The following is a 17,793-nucleotide window of genomic DNA, read 5'->3' as shown; positions in this document are numbered from 1 at the left end:
CTTTTCAACCTCTGAAGGGGCTGGGTGTTCCGAGGATGACGAAGTTAGTATAAGCTCGGAATCTGAGGCCGATTCAGGCAGCAACCTGGAATCAGATGTCCCTGTAACGGCGGTCAGGCCTCCTCTGGCGACAAGGGCTTTGACACAGAGCCACGACACTAGATGTGATCTATCCTATGCTCCACCTCCCCAGGGGAGCCCAGGAGAAGAAAACACTAACCGGATACTCCTAGAGACAATCCATCAAGAAATTATAGCGCACAGAGAAGAGACTCGCCAGGACAATAGAAAAGCCCAGGCGGCAATGAGAAAGATGCAGGGTGTTGTGAGGAAACTTTCTAAGGCCTGCGCTAATACGGGGGACAGAGTCTCAAATCTGGAAGAGAGGCTGGTAACAACAGAAGCGGAGGCCGCTGAAGCTATACGCAAGGTTGATGCCCATTGCGACCAGGTGGTCGATCTCCAATGGAAGACTGAGGAGTTAGAAAATAGGCTCCGTAGAAATAATCTGAGGGTCCTAGGGATTCCCGAGGGGGCCGAGGGATTGGATATATGGGCCTATATCATCAAGCTATTCCAGCAAGCATTCCCGGAACTTTCTAGCGGGAACTGGGCCACCGAGATCCAGCGGGTCCACCGTACCCCCTTTAAAATTCGAAAGAACGCGAGGGAAGGAGACAAACCCAGAGCGGTACTGGTGTTTTTTGGTAACTTTATCTTAAGGCAGGCTATCGCTGAAAAAGCGAGGCCGGATGCTAAGAGAGCTGGAGAAGGAATCTCGTTTTTCGTCCGCCCAGACTATTGTCACTCGACGGTCGAGCGAAGGTGGAGATTAAGGGAGATGATTAAACCGTTCCGGGACAAGAAAATGCAGGCCTTCTTGATAAACCCGGCACAGTTAAAAGTAATCAATGATGGCAAGACTCTCTACTTTAGCTCAGAAATTAAAGCTAAGGAGTATCTGGACTCTGTTAGTAATTAGTTTTCAGACCATAAGCTACTCTTTAGTCCAGGTGTAAAAAAGCATATGCGCCTTTCTCCTCCGGGAGCAAGGTAGTGGGAATCTATTGGAATATAATTGCAAAGTTAAGAATGGGTTTCTTTCTCCTTTCTTTTCATTGTTCCTTTTTCTTTCTTTATTTTTCTTATACTTGCTGGATATATATATTTCTTAGATTAAAAGGGCTCTAGTAGGCACTAGCTTTTCTCCAGCTGTCTCCATCGCAGGCACCGCTGCCCATCATGTGCACAGACTAGGTCTGAGCGCTTCGCAGACGGTGGTAGGTAGGGGCTGGATGGGGGGGGGGATTTAGTCAGGGGTTGGAAGGGGAGGGCTTGGGAGGGGGTTGGGGTTCAGGAAAAGGGGGAAAAATTTGCAGTTTGGTACACTATGGGTCTAATAGGTGGGGTAAGGTTTCTGGGATTAAGCATCAGTTGAAGCTTCAGGTAGTTTTAGCCGCTCAAGTAGACTCTCATGATGGCGAACATTAGGATATGTACAGTTAATATTGGTGGGCTGAATGATTGTAGGAAACGTCGAAATTTAGCCCATTTCCTTAAGTTTAATAGATTGGATGTTCTGTGTTTGCAAGAAACGCACCTCCCATGGGCCAAAAGGAATCTCATGTCAGTGAGAGGTTATCAGCTAGTGGCATGCACAACGCAATCATCTACTATTAGGGGGGTTGCAGTTTTGGTTAGAGCTTCTTTGGGAGGAGTCAGACGGATTAAAGTGGACGGAAATGGGAGATGGGTTCTAGCTGAGCTGGAAAAGGGCTTTACAATTTGTGTAGTCTATGGATCAAACAACGATGACCCAGAGATTTACGACTTTCTGGAAATAGAGTTAGCTACTTGGTTAACTCCCATAATTGTTTTGTGGGGATCTTAATATTTCAGCAGACTGGGATCCGAATGTAACTTATTTAGGGCGAAAACCCAAAGTTTTTAGGGCAGTCTCATCTTTAATTAGGTCACATGGGTTACTAGATGTTTGGGGGATAAAGCAACCTAAAGATCCAGGGTATACATACTTTTCAAATCCCCACCAGAGGTATATCAAGTTGGATTATTTCTTAATATCAGATTCCGTAATAAACAGGGTAACAATTTCTAAATCCCCAAAGATATTATCGGATCACAATCCTTTGGTTTTAACTTATAATTTAGACGGGCTAGAAAGGGCACGAACTAGGTGGATATTGGAAAGGAGGTTACTATTAGACGATAGATTTGTAGAACATGTCAGGAAATGGGTCGAGGAATTCTTCTCAGCCAACAGATATAGTGCCTCACGCAACTGCGTATGGGAGGCATTCAAGGCCGCCTTAAGAGGCGAATTAATAAGCTGTGCGGCAAGATTGAGAAGGGAAGACAGGATTGAGATAGAAAGATTAATGAGGGAACTCGCAATAGCCGAGGTTCAACATACCACTGATATAGTACAAGGCAGAGATAGCTCGGAGAGTCAAAGGAAATTAGTAGCAGCCAAAGCAGATATACAGAAGGCCTTTACATTCAAGGCAACAAGTGAATTCCAAACTACTAGGATTCAACGTTACGAAACCGGAGAGCAAGCCGGTAGGATATTGGCACTACAAATTAAACAGGAAAGAGTTAAAAATAACATTATTAAGATAGAAGATAGTGGGAAAGAGTACACGGAAGCTAAAGATATCCTCCAGGTGTTTAAGAATTTTTATCAAGATCTCTATAGGGAGGAAAATGATAGAGGCCGACGAGGCCACGAGTATATAGATATCGGCCCACGTCTTGACAATATTGCTAGGGAGGAATTGGAGGACGATATTAGTGAGAGTGAGTTAGTTAATGCCTTGCAGGAGCTTCCCACAGGCAAAGCAGCGGGCCCGGACGGGATCCCGCTCGAGGTATATAAATGCTTTGCCTCTGTCATTACCCCATACCTGCTTGATTTATTTAATGGTATAGTTTATACAGGGGTGGTCCCAGATTCTTGGAGGGAAACTAATATAGTGGTGTTTCACAAGAAAGGGAAACCCAAGGAAAAACCTGGATCCTATCGTCCCATCTCGTTAATAAACGCTGACACCAAACTTTATTCTAAAATTCTAGCCAAAAGGTTGGGCAGGGTCATAGGCGATCTCGTCTCCCCTTGGCAACACGGGTTTGTTCCTGGACGGGGCACCACGGACCACATCAGGAGGGCCATAACACTGTTCGATGCCCAGTCCACGGCGGGAGTCGGGATGGCCATGATCCTGCTCGACGCAGAGAAGGCCTTCGATAGAGTGGTCTGGGACTTTCTCTGGGGGATTTTGGCAGGAAGGGGATTTGGTGAGAAACTTATGAGAGCATTAAGGGCAATGTATATCAACCCAGTCGCCAGAGTAGTGGTTATGGGTGAGAGATCTGATCTGATAACAATAAATCGTGGTACACGTCAAGGCTGTCCTTGTTCCCCAATCCTCTTCGCGTTATATATCGACCCGTTTATCCAAAAGATCCTTGGATGCCCGGGAATTAGTCCAGTGATTTGTGAGGGATTCGAAACTAAGGTTATGGCATATGCGGATGACCTGGCGGTGACCACAGTCGACCCGCATCAGGCACTCCCTGAGCTGATACAAATGGCAAAGGACTTCGTGAAGATTCAGGATACTTATTGAATGAATCCAAAACACAAATAATCTGTACTGAAAATTTCAGCAAAATTGATGAAAGATTTGTTGACTCAGCAACATACTTGGGGGTCAGAATTAATGCGGCAATAGCGAAAACTGTCGCTGAGAATTTTGGATCATTGAGCAAATCCATAGAAACAGAGCTAAAAAGAATTGATGTTCTACACCTTTCATTGATCGGAAGGGTCAACGTACTAAAAATGACTATGTTCCCCAAAGTTCTTTATTTATTTCGTGCCATACCCCTCTTAATAGATGAAACAGTAATCAAAGGTCTGGAATCAATCTTTATAAAATTTGTTTGGCAATATGGGCGAGTCAGGCGTTCTACTAATTTATTATCTCTACCCAGGGATAGGGGGGGTCTGGCATTACCGAATCTGAGGCTTTACCACTGGTCATGTTTGCTGGTACATATGTCTATCCTCTTTCAGACTGAGGCTAAACCCACCCAGGGGAATCTCGGTACTCAGATGCCTCCCTCAATATTTGAATTATTAATTGGCCGTAAAGCGGTAGGTCTACTTATGCGGGAAGTAGATCGAAGGTATTATAGAAAGGCTCGCTTTAAGGTATTGGAAGGGGCATGGGGGGTCTGGAGGGCAGTGTCAAAGTTTTTTGGAATCCCTAAAGTAAATCGATATCTTCATCTTCATAATTCTAGGATATTCCCACAGAGGGCAGACGATAGAAATCTGCAGGTATGGGGAAATTTAGGAATTAGGACAGTTAGTGATTTAATGAGCGGAGAGGAGATCTTGGATTTTGAAGCACTACAATATAGTGTTGGCATCTCTCGTAAACACTGGCTACTGTACATAAGATTGACAAGCTGGATGAAGGCCGTAAGACCTAGGACTTTACTGGTAGACGAATTCCCCATTTTGGACCAGCTAGTTAAGGGGTGCGAGAAGATTAAGGCTTTCTATATACTATTTATTGGCTCAATACAAGATGATTTGGAAAAAATAGAATCCTCTTTGGCTATGAAACTGGGGAATCCTGACGTAGATTTAGATTATGCCCTTCTTTTACAAAAGAAAATATTCCGCTCCTCTAATTTGAAGGCGCAACATTATAAAACCTTGTTCAATTTATACCATACGCCTGCGAAACTATACTCTTGGGGGATAAGGGAAGATGATTGCTGCCCCAGATGCAAGTCAGGCCAGGCAGATTTGCTCCATATGTTTAATGATTGTAAGGCTTTGGAGGGAATACAGAGGGAAATAGAAAAATTCTGGGAGGGGCTGTTAGGCCAAAAAATTCTATTGTCACCCACCCTTATGATACTAGGCACCGATAACAGGTTAAATCTGGGGGAAACGGAGGAGGCCCTGGTGTTTATCTCCGTTGCAGTACTTAGGATATTAATCTCTGCAGGTTGGAAAGACTCTGTTGCTCCTTCTTTTCAAATGTGGCTCACCAGACTACTTGGCCTACATAATATAGAGATCTTGTTGTACGCTCAGAAAGGGAAAAAAATAGGTGATTTTGGGAAAGGTATCTGGGCTCCCATTACAAGGTGGAGAAAGGCAAGATCAAGAGAATAAGTGAGGAGGAAAGCAGGTCATAGTGAATAGAAAGTAGGAATTTAATTTGTTGTTTGATGATCCTGAGGGGGCAAAAGACCTTTGAAGACGATGCTACAACTGTAAGTTCAAAATTTGTGTACTGGTTTTCTTTTTTCTTTTTTTGGGATTTATTATGATGTCATTATGTACCTACTGCAAATAAAAAAATATTAAAAAAAAAAAAAAAACAGATAGATTTAAACCATATTAAGACCTTAATGCTGAGCTGGACTTCCTACTTAATTAACTACTTTTATTTTTAATGTTATTTTATTGAATTGTTTTAAAACAAAGTCTAGGCCTAACACCAACTATAAAAGTTATTGGGTTAGTTCAAATGAAACAACTGTGTTTGAACAATAAACATTAATTAAACATTCTCAATTACACTAGTGCTATCCAAAGGTCTATTACCAAACAGAAAATATACATTAATTTCAATTATTTACCAATCACCATAGTACTAAATTCTACATAACTTAAACATAATTTTTCGGATGCTTAGGTAAAGCAATGGTAGACATCAGTAAATGGTGACAACGTGAAGATGCTGTAGAAGGGAAGTAGATGTCAGCCAAAATAAAGGAGCCAAAGTCCAACAGTGGCCAGTAAGTACACTGTACCAAGTGACTGTCAGTCTATGGTTTTACTGATAAAAAGCTAAAGCAATTTTATTTTTCAGATCCCACAAAATTAACACTTAGGTAATACCTCAAATCATCACTGGTCTATACAAAGGGGATGAACCTATCCCATGAAAAAGAAAAGAATGCCCGAGGGTCTTTTGTCAAAAAAATTTATGAATTTACTTTCTGCAGCAGAAAAGGACCCTTTCAGCATTATTATTTATCTCATAATAGGAATATATCATAACCATGGCTTGATAGCCATGGTGTCCTGGCTATTAAACCAGGACACCATCAGGCTGCAGACTGAGAATTGTAAAAAAGAAAAAGGACAAGACCGCATGCCTTTTCCATCTATGCACCCAGGAGCTGGACCAACATTCCCCGGTCCATCAGGATCGACCCAACGCTGCTCCAGTTTAGGAGAGTTAAAGACTCGCTTCTTTATAGAACAGAACACTACATTACAATGCATTAAACATCCTCAACCCAGCTCTCTCTCTTACTCATTGTGCACCACTGCTTTTTGCTATGTTTGAGCTATTGAAATACCACATACATATACGCACACATGAAAACACTAGTGATTTGTAAGGAAAAAGCAAGCAGAAGGAATAGTACCTGGTGCTTAGACATTTTCTTGTCACCCAATCAAAAAGGTTTGGAATCGCATTTTAAAGCTCCCTGACACTGCAATGGTAGAGTAACCCTGTAGAAAAAATCTTAAATAAAAAAATGCACACATTAGTGTTATTCTCCTGCATGTTTTACACTGATCTATTTTAAATTCCCTATCTGCTTGGACCAAGCCAGGTTTAGAGCAGCATGGCAGCCCTTACTCTTTAGGACAAGTTGCTGTAGTTATTTGTGGTGAGCTTTAAGTGTTACTGGAACATGAGCAGTGTGAACTGTTTATGGGTGCTCAAAAACCTATAATTCAGAACATGCCAACTACAGTGAGCACAAATCTATTTAGAAGTAGAGGTGTCCCTTTTAAAACAAGGCAACCACCCAGAAAATGTTGCTATACTAAACATGATGATGCTGTATATGCCCTTAACTAAAGCTGTATATCACTGTTGCTTAGCTATATATTTTTGTGAAGTGAAAGGTATTCCTATTTTACACAGATAAGGTCTCTTCAAGAGCAGCTGGAGAATGGCCCGAATGCTCAACTCACTCGTCTTCAGCAAGAAAACTCAATCTTGAGGGATGCCTTGAACCAAGCGACAAGCCAAATGGAAAGCAAGTAAGAAGATAAGGAAATTTTAATCTCTAAAGGTTTTTCCTCATTGATTGTGATTATGGTTATTTATTCGCCAATGACTACTGCATCGTGTCATGAGGATGAAGTTCTAAATAACTGCACTTATCCGGCTCTGAAAATTGTAGTATAGCCGACTGTCCTTGTTACAGGAGATTGTCAAGAATAAAGCATAAGGAGCATCGCCCCTATTTCCACACTGTCACTTTCCAGTTTGCCATGTTGACAACTGCGAAAAGTGTGACTCTGTAAATGGTGAGGGACTGGAGTAATTAAGAGGAAGTGAGTTCATCCTTGCATTTGAAAAAACCCTGTTGCTGCTAATGTATCTCAGATCAACATATTCACTTTCCTAGCGGCATGTTGTGACTCCTCGAAAGGTATTTGTCATAAACTTAAATTTCCATTCTTTAAATTTTGTATTTTAAAAGGGGACGCTTCCCTGGCAAGAGCGAGTTTGTGGTGCAGTTTCTCTTAATAACTTGGAACCCATTACTCTAACTTGCATTGCTTTCTTGAATTTAAATACCATCATAACATAGCATAGTAATGATTTATTTTAAAAAGCACAGAAATGTACCGTGCTGAAATAAGTTGAGAACTACAAGGTATTTTTCATGGTTTTAACTGTATTTGGAACATTAATAATATGACTCAGTGAAGGGAGTGGTCATTGCTGATATTTTTTAGCAACCTGCTTATTACGGGTCTGAATGTCAGTAGATCTGGGCCATCCTTTAATGCTTCCTTGATTGATAACGGGTATCGCCTGATTTGACAAAAGTAACTCCTATTAAATACAGTGTGTGGCTGGATGCCGGTTTTTTTGTAGCGTGAACCTAACCAAAAAAGCAGTGGAGCACTGTACTGGGTCAAATGGAAGCATGAGGTCAACAAGTGATGAGAGGTAGCTAGTTATTGCTTTGTGTTTTGGTGTTCTTTAAAGAGTTGTCTCTTCGGCTCTTTCCTAAATTATAAAAGCGTTGAAGCTGTCCTTATGATTGCAGGTATGTTGTTTCAGATCCTGGCTGCATAAACTGAAAAGGCCTGCTACCTTTTTTTTTCTTTTTTGCACTAAGTCTCCACTCTGGAAATGGTCAGCTTATTGGCAAGATATACTGTGGGACTGAACAGCAGTTCTGGAGTCGCTTTCTGGAAGAAACAGTTTCACTTTCTGTAAAATAGAAAGCTGGTACAGTAGGGGTTCGAAGCAAGGTTCAGATCACTGAGCTAGGTTTCTACTGCTTCTTGTTTGTTGTTCTTGGCAAATAGCAGGAATTCGGTCTTGGTTGGAGTGAGTTTTAGGTAGGAGCTGGACCTCCAGCTCTAGATGAGGCAGTGCTGGGGCACTGTATGCCTGGAGAGAGTAGACTTTCAGATTGAATTGTGTCCCATCAGCACATTAGTAAATTTAGATGATGTTCTCTCTTAGGAGACCCCCAAATGACTAGGTAGAGGTTGAAGATGATTGACAATGTGTAATACTGGGGACTCCACTGGTGATGGGACTCTTTTGGGACCTGGAAGTGCCCATGTGAACAAACCTATGTTGATTATAAACCTTGGAAAAGAACCAGAGAAAGACATTGCCAGTTACACCATCTTTAGACTCCAGGGTGTGGATGAGGGTTAGAAGTTTGATGGCAACTGAGAGGCCCAGCAATATAAGGAGGCAGGGGGTTATTGTCATCTGTGGTCAGGAGGGAGCCCTCTATGCTTTGTAATGTAGCAGTCTCTGTGCTGCAGTATAATTTGTAGCCAGATTGGTAGTCCTGTAGGAGATGATTAGTACGGCTGTGGTCTTGGAGCTGATTGTTATACTGCTTTTTCAGTGATCTTGCAGATGAAGGATACGCGAGTGATGGGCCAGTAGGCTAGGTTGTTGGGATGTAATACAGGTTTCTTTAAGAGTGGGAGGGTCTGGCCTGTCTGCAGAGCTTCTGGGAAGATGCCTTGAGTGAGGAAGACATGACAATGGTGATTGGGTGAGAGCGCTCACCCAGGGAGAGCTTTGATGAAGAACTAGGGTAAGGTGATATCTTTATAGGAATTAGCTTCAAGGGAGTGGAGTATGTCAATGACATCTCCATGAGATAGTGCTTCCAAGGATGATCATTGCGGGATTCTACGAGAAGACATGGGTGTTAGAGGAGAAGCAGGCTTGGTGTTGTTGATGTGTCGTTGGATTGGTGGGTTAGACGGGGGGTTGATTCAGAGCTTGATTATCTTAAAACCTGTTCTGTTGGTGGCATGATTGATGGTGTTGGCATAGTACTCAGCTTTGGCTGATGTTGTGAGCTATATGTATGTTGAAAGAAGTGAGTTCAGCATTAAGATTTTTAAAATTTCTGTTTTTCTTCCTTTTTAGGTTTCGCCTGGCGTTGGAGCGCGCATGTGCTCCTCGCCTGCGAGAGCTATAGTCAACAAGTCAGTTGCGAGAAGGGGACTCTAGCCCCGCCCCTCATTTCCATTGGGTAGCGTCAGCGTTTATGGTAAACGCTGGCTTCCCATTGGAAAGGAGGGTTTTTCGTTGCCTGCCTTTGGCTTTTTGGTCCGGCCCACCCGGACTGGCTCGCCTGATACATGTCTGTCGTGAAGACCTTTTCTTATCTGCTTGTTTATTTAACAAGGAGATAAGAAAAGTCTTCACAACAGCAGTGAAGCAGGTATGCTACAAGTTGGCTCCTTACTGGCAATTGTACCCGCTCCTCCCTTCCCTCCACCCAAAAGCAAACTTCCCAGAGTTGCGCTTGTCAGTGCGTGGGTGTCAGGAAGCTTAAGGCGCTGGCGGGGCGCCATATTCCTCCACAGTATGCCTCCTTGTAGTGCTAATGACGAACTGCACAGCAGGATCTCCTGAGTTTAACCAGCGAAAATGTTGCCAGAGACAGTTGCCAAAAAGCATATCCTATAACGTCGGAACCTTTGAAGAGCATGTGGCACTCGCTGTGTTTACTCGCCCACCGCCGCGCCTCCCCGGCTCCAGCACTGTTTCGCAGGTGGGTAATTGGCACGTTAAATATTTGCCCTGCCTCCCTGGCAGGGTTTCCCAGGCCCCCTCCGCCGCCCTCGCTCGCTGCTGCTATCGGATATTTGCGGTTTGATCTCGGATTTCAGATCAAAGCCGCCTCTCTGGCTAATAGTTGATGCCTTCCCATTGATTCAGCTTTGATGCAGGAGACTTCTGCCCTAACAGGAGCCAGGGGCTCTGGGCACAGTCATCCTCACAGCTCCCCCTGCCCCAGGATATAAAACAATGCGCAGAGGCTCGGAAAGCTGGGGAAAAAACTGCAAACCCTTTCAACTTCTGCAATAATTTAAAATATTGATTTAACTTGCAATATATCCTTCCAGCTTGAACAGATATACCTCTTCGCCTGCTTACAAAGTCCCCCCTCTCCGTGTTCGGGCAGAATTAGCATTTTAAATGAAGGAGGTGCATTTTTTGTGTGTGTTAATTGAGTGTTTGTTTACCTGCGGACTCCGCGGCGCTGTCAGATTTTGGGGATGAAATGAAGCCTCTCTGGCCAGGTTTGGGGTGTGGCGTGAGGGAGGCAGAGTGCATGAGGGAGGCGCAGGGAGGGCCGCGGGGGGATCCGCGGCTGGGAGGGGTAATCCTTGGCTACTTGTTATAACGTGTCCCCAGGAGATCAAGTCGAGTTGAAAGCCGCAGTTACTGGAATCAAAACTAGCAAGGAAATGATTTGTGCGGCTCACAGGTTTCCCGGATCCTGGGGGTCCGAGGGGGGCTCCAGGCCTTCTCTTTGATTTATAAAAAAAAATGCATTACCTCCGAAATCAAACAGAAAATGACTGCAGAGCAGAAGTAACTTTACTAACAACCTGGGGGGAGGAGTTTATAGGAGAACTTCAGAGAACGGGAGGTGGGGTGGAGGGGGCTGAAACAAAGTGGAAGGAAACATGTCTCAGTGAGAGCAGATTGGGGAGTGGGGTTGGAAGTCTGGGGCGTTGGGGCAAACAAGGCGCACAATTAGTGAGATGACGACAGAAAGAGTCACGTGCTTTGTGATAAACTCAACAAGCATTGAAAATGCAATAGGTCTCGCCTTTTATTAAGATAGCCATTTGATTTGCTATACAATACCATTAGCAAAGCAAATGGCTTTAACTTGATAAAAGGCAAGACCTATTGCATTTTCAATGCTTGTTCTTTCCTGTCTCTGGATGGAGTGTTTATGGTCAGTGAGGTCTTTACAGTACCGGGCTGCTGATGGTTTTGACTCGCACATGAGTGAGTTTGTTAGATCTTGGATGTTAACATAGCATCCCCAATTTTTTTTAAAGTTGTTAAGAAAGGTGTTGGCATTAGACATGAAGTTGGCATGCCAAAGTAAAAGATCATGCATTAGGTTGTTGATGGAGAAGTCTTTGTAGGATCTGAAAGTTTGGACTTCTCTATTGGGCTGATCTCAGTTTGTTGGTAGGATGCCGAGTAGGGAGAGATGGAAAGGTGGTTGATCCAGTACAAGAATGAGCGCTTTGCATTGACCTCCTGATGATGATGAAAAGACTAGGTCAATGATGTGACCTTTAGAGACTGTTGACTGTGTGCTGTGCTGCACTCCGTTTAGTGCCTCAATAAGGGTGTGGAATTTATCGGTTCTCCTAACTCTCTGTGCACAGAACATTTTTGGAATGCAAAATATGTCCCACCTTTGTCAAAGGCCGTAGTCTGCCTTACCCATTGACCAACACTTTTGTAAATTTTCCACCCTCTAAATTAATTGCTGTGCTAAATGATGGAGAGAGGAAACTGGAGGAGTGAACAGAGACCATTGAAAGAACTGTACCCAATGTATATATTAAGGTATTTTTGACCTATCCTGGAGACTGTCAGAAACCCTTGAAATAGGTACCAGGAACCTCCATAGATGAATGTGGTTTAGACTTTACTTCCGGTTTTGGAAGTAATAATTGTATTGCTTTATTAGTGTCATTTTCCTTTATATATCTACCTTAATCCTTATTTTTTTTAATTGAGCCCAGATCAAGATTCTTACGTGGTTGCCCGACCTTCTATTTTGATCTCGGACTTGAAAGCTGAAATTTTTCAGTATTAAGCTTTCTCACTCTCATATATAGCAACTTCCATTTTTTGTCATTAAAGTCATTAGGAGGCCCAAAACCAAAATGGAAATTTAAAAACATTTGCAGCAAAAATAAATGTAATTCATATTTTTGAATTTTCCCAAAAAGTTAGTTTAAGCTCAGACTGCAGAGCTCCGTTCTGGATAAATTAGGGAGAGTTCCATTATACTGTCATTGATGTCCCAGACCACCTTGTAGAACTAGAGGAAGTTTTGTAGAGGCAGTAGTAAAAACCAGGCATGTGAGCAATCCCTTTTCCGTGCTGCAAAAAACTAGAGCGCTTCTTGGCAATGTTTCAGGTCGAGCCATACGTTCTTGGGGCACATAGGCAATATACTGCTGATGGATAATGTTTTTAAAGTTTGATAACGGGTCTCAAACTTGGTTTACCTATAATTTCTCTTGTAGTGAATGGAAAATGTTGATGGCTGGCCTCAACACAATTTCTCAACTTGGCATATTGTCATTGCATTGTGATGATGCCATGAATCAAAAATCATTGTGTTTTACTTCCTGTCGTATATTGGATTTACAACTTACACATTTCATTTGACTAATTTCAGGCAGAATACTGAACTGGCCAAGCTGCGACAAGAATGCAGTAAGTTAACAAAGGAATTATATGATAAAGCTGAGATCCTACAAAAGGAGGAGCAACAGAGGAAAAGCCTGGACATCAAGGTGACTGCTTTTGAGAAACAAGTCACCCAGCTACAGGTCAGTGTGCCTATCCTGTCCCGGGCAACTACTCCCATTTATTTCTGCTTTACTGACATAAATCGCTCAACTTTACTCTATTGTTCAGATTTGCAATTTACATAGCTCTCTAAATTGTCATCAGATGGGGGCCAACATGTTGTGGAGTACACTTTTGCATAGTGTAGTCTTATAGCTGTTGAACATTTGAAACCGATCTAAAAGTAATCCTAGTGGTTTGTGGGTTGCTTAGGGTTATTTTTAAACCTATTGATCTTGGTTTTCTAGGTAAAATAGCACCAGCCTGATAAGCCAGATATCTAGTCAGTGCCACCAAGTGTTGCTTCTGGCGTTTCAGAATTAACCTCATGTTTGGTTTTCCTGTTGAACTTTTTCAATTAAGGGTGTGCCAAATTCATGGATTTCAGAGTTGCTGGAAATTGCCCTCACTGTGTCATGTTCCTAAAAGGGATGCTTTGACACTCAAGGACTCTTATATTTTCTTTTATCAACCGGCTTGAATCTTTCACTGTTGTAAAATACAAAGGTGTTTAGGTTTTTAATACCTTTTAAAACTACTAGAATTGGGAGGGTCCATTTTGCAGGCAAGTTGTCATTTTGGTTTAATAAGTTTAACAGGAATTTTTTGCTTCGAGGGGACCAGTGTGATGCTCTGATATTAATAGTATGACTTCCATGTAAACAATGTATTTCTCGTTATTTCTTTGGGTTGGCGGTTATCGTTAGCCAATCTACCGTATGGCTATTTCCGACTGGGTGTGCAACTAGGCCAGGACTTTGTATTTTTATTTTTTTTATGAAGTTTTATATAGCGCGAACTTCACCCAAAGGTAATGGGTATCACAGCGCTTTACATAGCACCAGTTGCGTTACATAAGGGCACATTCATTTTTTTTTTTACTAGGCACGGGGAGATTACATGGTTTGCCCAGAATCACAGGATGTTCAGCGTCATTGCCGAGACTCGAACCCGGTTCCCCAGATTCGAGGTCGACCATCCTAGCAGTTAGGCCAACCCCTCTCCCCAGTCTTGCACACTGTTAAATTACCAGATGTGCCAAAAGACTATTGTCTTTTCAAATGTCACAGTGCTAATGCAGGGATGTACACAGCAAACCCTCTGGGTATGCTTTCTAACAGAAGAATGACTGCTTTGTCATATGATACATGGAGGAGAGATTAGGGTAATGGCGGGGAGTCTAGTTGCTCGAGACACACACCCTGCCTCTAAGAACTTTGTAGCTTTGCTAAGTACTGTGCTAAAAGTATACACTTTGCTTATAGTAAGTGTTACCCTCATTCTACGCTGACCACAAAGTGTTTATTTTTTAAGTTTGGTGAAGTTGATTTGCATACAGTATGGTTGTTTACCTATGCTTTTTGGCCCAATAAGTCTGCTCATTAATTGGTCACAATACTTTATATAAATGCTGCTTTCTACATTGGCCAGTAAATAAGAGTATCCACTATAAACATTTGAATCTACATTTCAAGCCTTTTTGACTGTAATGTGAAAGTATTCAACAGTGGGACCAATCTTTATGATGGTCACCACATAGCGAGTAATGCCTTCCTTTGAAAACCAACCCTAATGTGCGTTTTGCTTTTAGCTTTCTAAACAATAGAAAATATCGCACTCCCACACGGAGGCACAAACACGTCGAAGCAATAAAACCACCTGGAAAGGAACTTCACGGTCATAAAATGAGGCACATAAAAAGACTGTTTTCAAAATAAAGCATGGGGTTTTATTTGTGCAACACTCTATAACAGAAAGGCTTTCCCAGATGTCAAATGAAAACCGAGAGAAAGAGAGAGCGATAGAGAGAAAGAGAGAGAGTTAGAGAGAGGGAAAGAGAGAATATATATGAGTGTGTGCAAGCAATAATAACACACTCATAAGTAAGCAAATGCAACTGGTAAAAGTGTGAAATAAAATACATGGAATAAAATACTAGCAGATAATAATACTGGATGAAATAAAAACTGTTAAATGCATATAATCAGACCGATATATACACTAAATACATCAGATGATTATAAGCATTGGAGACTTGAATGTGCACACAGACACACATCACAATGCCAGTAATCAAAAGAAATACTTCACTGATCGCGCTCTCTCTGCATTCTTGCCAACTCGGCTGGTGGAGCCCTTGACAGCCAGGCAGAAGCCACGATCTGGACCCTCAAAAATTCCCCGTCTGAGCGCCAAAATTTCCTGCCTGTAATATCTTTTACTCAACCCGAGGAGAAGTTTCTGGAAATCATGCCCCCTTTCTTCTGTTACGAAAACCGAGCTGACCGTAATGGTCTGTGTCAAGGTCAAGACAGAAGCTGACCAGACCACTGTATTTTGTTTTGAGAAAGAGCTGTACATTCCGCACATTTCTCTGGCAACAACAATCTTTAAAGTGAAAGGTACCAAGCGTGCATCCCACACATTATCTTAGTGAAGGATACAAAAGTACAAAAAACAACCTTGAACCAGACGACTTGAGTGATCTGGGGGCCTAATGTGTGCGCAAAGCTCTAGCTAGACCGAGTCAGAATTTAAGATAGCCTGAGGGCATGTCAAAGCCAATAGTAAAAAACTTCAAAAACTTCATAAAACTTCCCAATGTAGAACACAATGCACGTTTGAGCACCACTGCCTATAGCACTACACTCTTCATCTCCCAATGTATAACATAATACACATTTAACACCCCTGCATATAACACTACACTCTGAGACAAAGAAGTACATTCCACACCTTTCTCTGTCTCATGCTTTAAAATGTGCACCGCACATGTTCTGTTCCTGGCAAAGCTGTAAAAAGCAAACACTCCCAGTTTGAAGCTACAAGGAGACACAAAAGAAATCTTCAAGGAAAAATGCACATGCAGGAAAAATGATGTTGTACATTCAAGCTAGAATAAGTTAAAACACCTACAATCAATTAAAACATATGAGAGTGCCTCTGGCACTACAATGTGCAATATAGGACCTAATTGTATTGGGGACTTTCTAGTATTTTTAAGCAATTGACCATTTATTGTTGCATATTGTGTGCAGTTCAGTGTTGATTTTTGGCTGTTCTCACCACTTGATTCTACCCCTTGCTGCAAACCAATGGTGTAAATGTATGGAATGGCTCAGTTTTCCATTTGCCTCTACAGATTTCACTCTTGACAAACCTTATTTGCAAACTGTATTTGAACCCTTCACATTGTACCTTTAAATATAGATTTAGGTGCTTACCTCCACATGTGTTTTTTTTTTTACATATGCACCTCTTGCACCCTTAAACAGTTGTTCCTCTTGCACCTTTAAACACTTGATTGTAAAGTCTCTTAGGAAAATAGAAGGAATGTGATGCCTATTAATAATGAAAGTGCAAACTCAATTCATAAAGCGCATGGATAAAGCGAAAGCCCCCTTTGTTACATATTTCCAGGAAGTATTTTAAAAGCAGCATTTATATACCTTTCAAGTTTCTCCTTTGAGTTCAAAGGTTTTGTGTTGATTGCAGAATAAAGTGCTTGTCCCTAACATTTCATAACTTCAAAGACTATCTATATTTTAACTGGGGGCTAACAAAATGTTTCACGGATGATCTTTTTATACAAAACTATTACAATAAATCTAAAAGGATTCTAAATAGTTGTCAGTATGGAGGTCAAAGTTTCTTCCTTCCTTGTTGGGGCCTTAGGTTCTTTTTTTTTTTTTTTTCTTTTTTTTTTGAAAAACCTTTATTACAATTTCAGAGAGATACAAGTATGGGCCTACAACCAACAGGCCGGCCGCTAAAATGCAGTGTAACCCTAGGCACAGCTGAACATTGGGCCTTAGGTTCTTGACTCATCTCTGCTAGCATAGCCTGACAGTTCTGGCTAGATGGTAGAGGTATAGAGAGTCTGTCATTCAGTTGTGGCATATATGTCCAGTTTCCCATAAAGTTAAATACAGAAAGGGCACAATTTACATTCAGCTTTCTCCCCTTCCCCCTTGTTTGCTGTTCTTAAAGGCCTCTCAAAAAGAAACCGAGGATATTTTGCAGAAAAGACTGGAAGAAGTTAGCGAAGAACTGCGCAGATCCCAAAACACCTACAACAATTTGCAGATGGAAACAGAAAAATCCAAAGGTGAACAGCAAACTTTTAATGGTAAGCATGGCTCGAATTCATATTAAGGTGACACTAGTTTTTTCAAGTGCTAGTCATCTTTTTAAGTTCTCTTAATTTTCTGGACAGTACCCAAATGAATGTTCATCCGCCCAAGCCTGAAAGTAAGACCTGAACCGACTTTGCAGGTGGGTGGATTTCCTAGTGGGGTATGGAATGAAGGAGCAATGTTATGTATTCTGTTGAATCCAGTTCTCTTTCCCCCCCCCCCCCCCATTGCCATCCATTCACTCTCCTGATCAGTAGAGAATGTACTATATAAGGATGCAGAATAATTATGTTTTAAAGCTTTAAAATGCACTTCATTTTAATGCTCTCCAGATGTCTGCATACCACTAACTCCCCCTCCTAGTTGTCCTAATGTGTTGGAAGGTATTGATGCTCTTCTATTGCAGACAAAATAAGAATTTGCGTGTTGTGTCAAAGCCCTTTCCTTGTTACTTAATTTTGTTAACAGGCTACCTGTTTTTTTTTTTTTTTCCATGCATTGTTTAAAATATCACTTAAACTATTGCAAGCCCATTACACCCATATTCTGATTTTTGCAAAATCGAACAGTGACCTCTCGGATACATTTCTGTGTAGCCATATAGATGTACAGAGCAGAAACTGATTGTTTTACTCTGATATTGTGTTGGAGAGTTTATTGTAAGTTGTTCAGTCAGTTAAATGACT

General features: G+C 41.8%; 1 protein-coding gene across 6 annotated transcripts in view; it reads left to right on the top strand.

The window, feature by feature from the left end:
- The window catches only part of RRBP1 (ribosome binding protein 1), a 250,849-nt gene that overhangs the window by 99,612 nt on the left and 133,444 nt on the right, over positions 1-17,793 (top strand). For all 6 annotated transcript variants that reach the window (XM_085611756.1, XM_085611754.1, XM_085611752.1 and 3 more), the window contains exons 6-8: positions 6,993-7,111; positions 12,799-12,952; positions 16,962-17,100. In XM_085611756.1, coding sequence (XP_085467882.1) covers positions 6,993-7,111; positions 12,799-12,952; positions 16,962-17,100 — 412 coding nt within the window. The remainder of the gene's footprint in view (positions 1-6,992; positions 7,112-12,798; positions 12,953-16,961; positions 17,101-17,793) is intronic.

Source organism: Triturus cristatus, chromosome 6 (assembly GCF_964204655.1).
Source record: "Triturus cristatus chromosome 6, aTriCri1.1, whole genome shotgun sequence".
Lineage (NCBI taxonomy): Eukaryota > Metazoa > Chordata > Amphibia > Caudata > Salamandridae > Triturus > Triturus cristatus.
The sequence above is the reverse complement of the archived record's forward strand: the minus strand, read 5'-3'. Positions and strand labels throughout refer to the sequence as shown.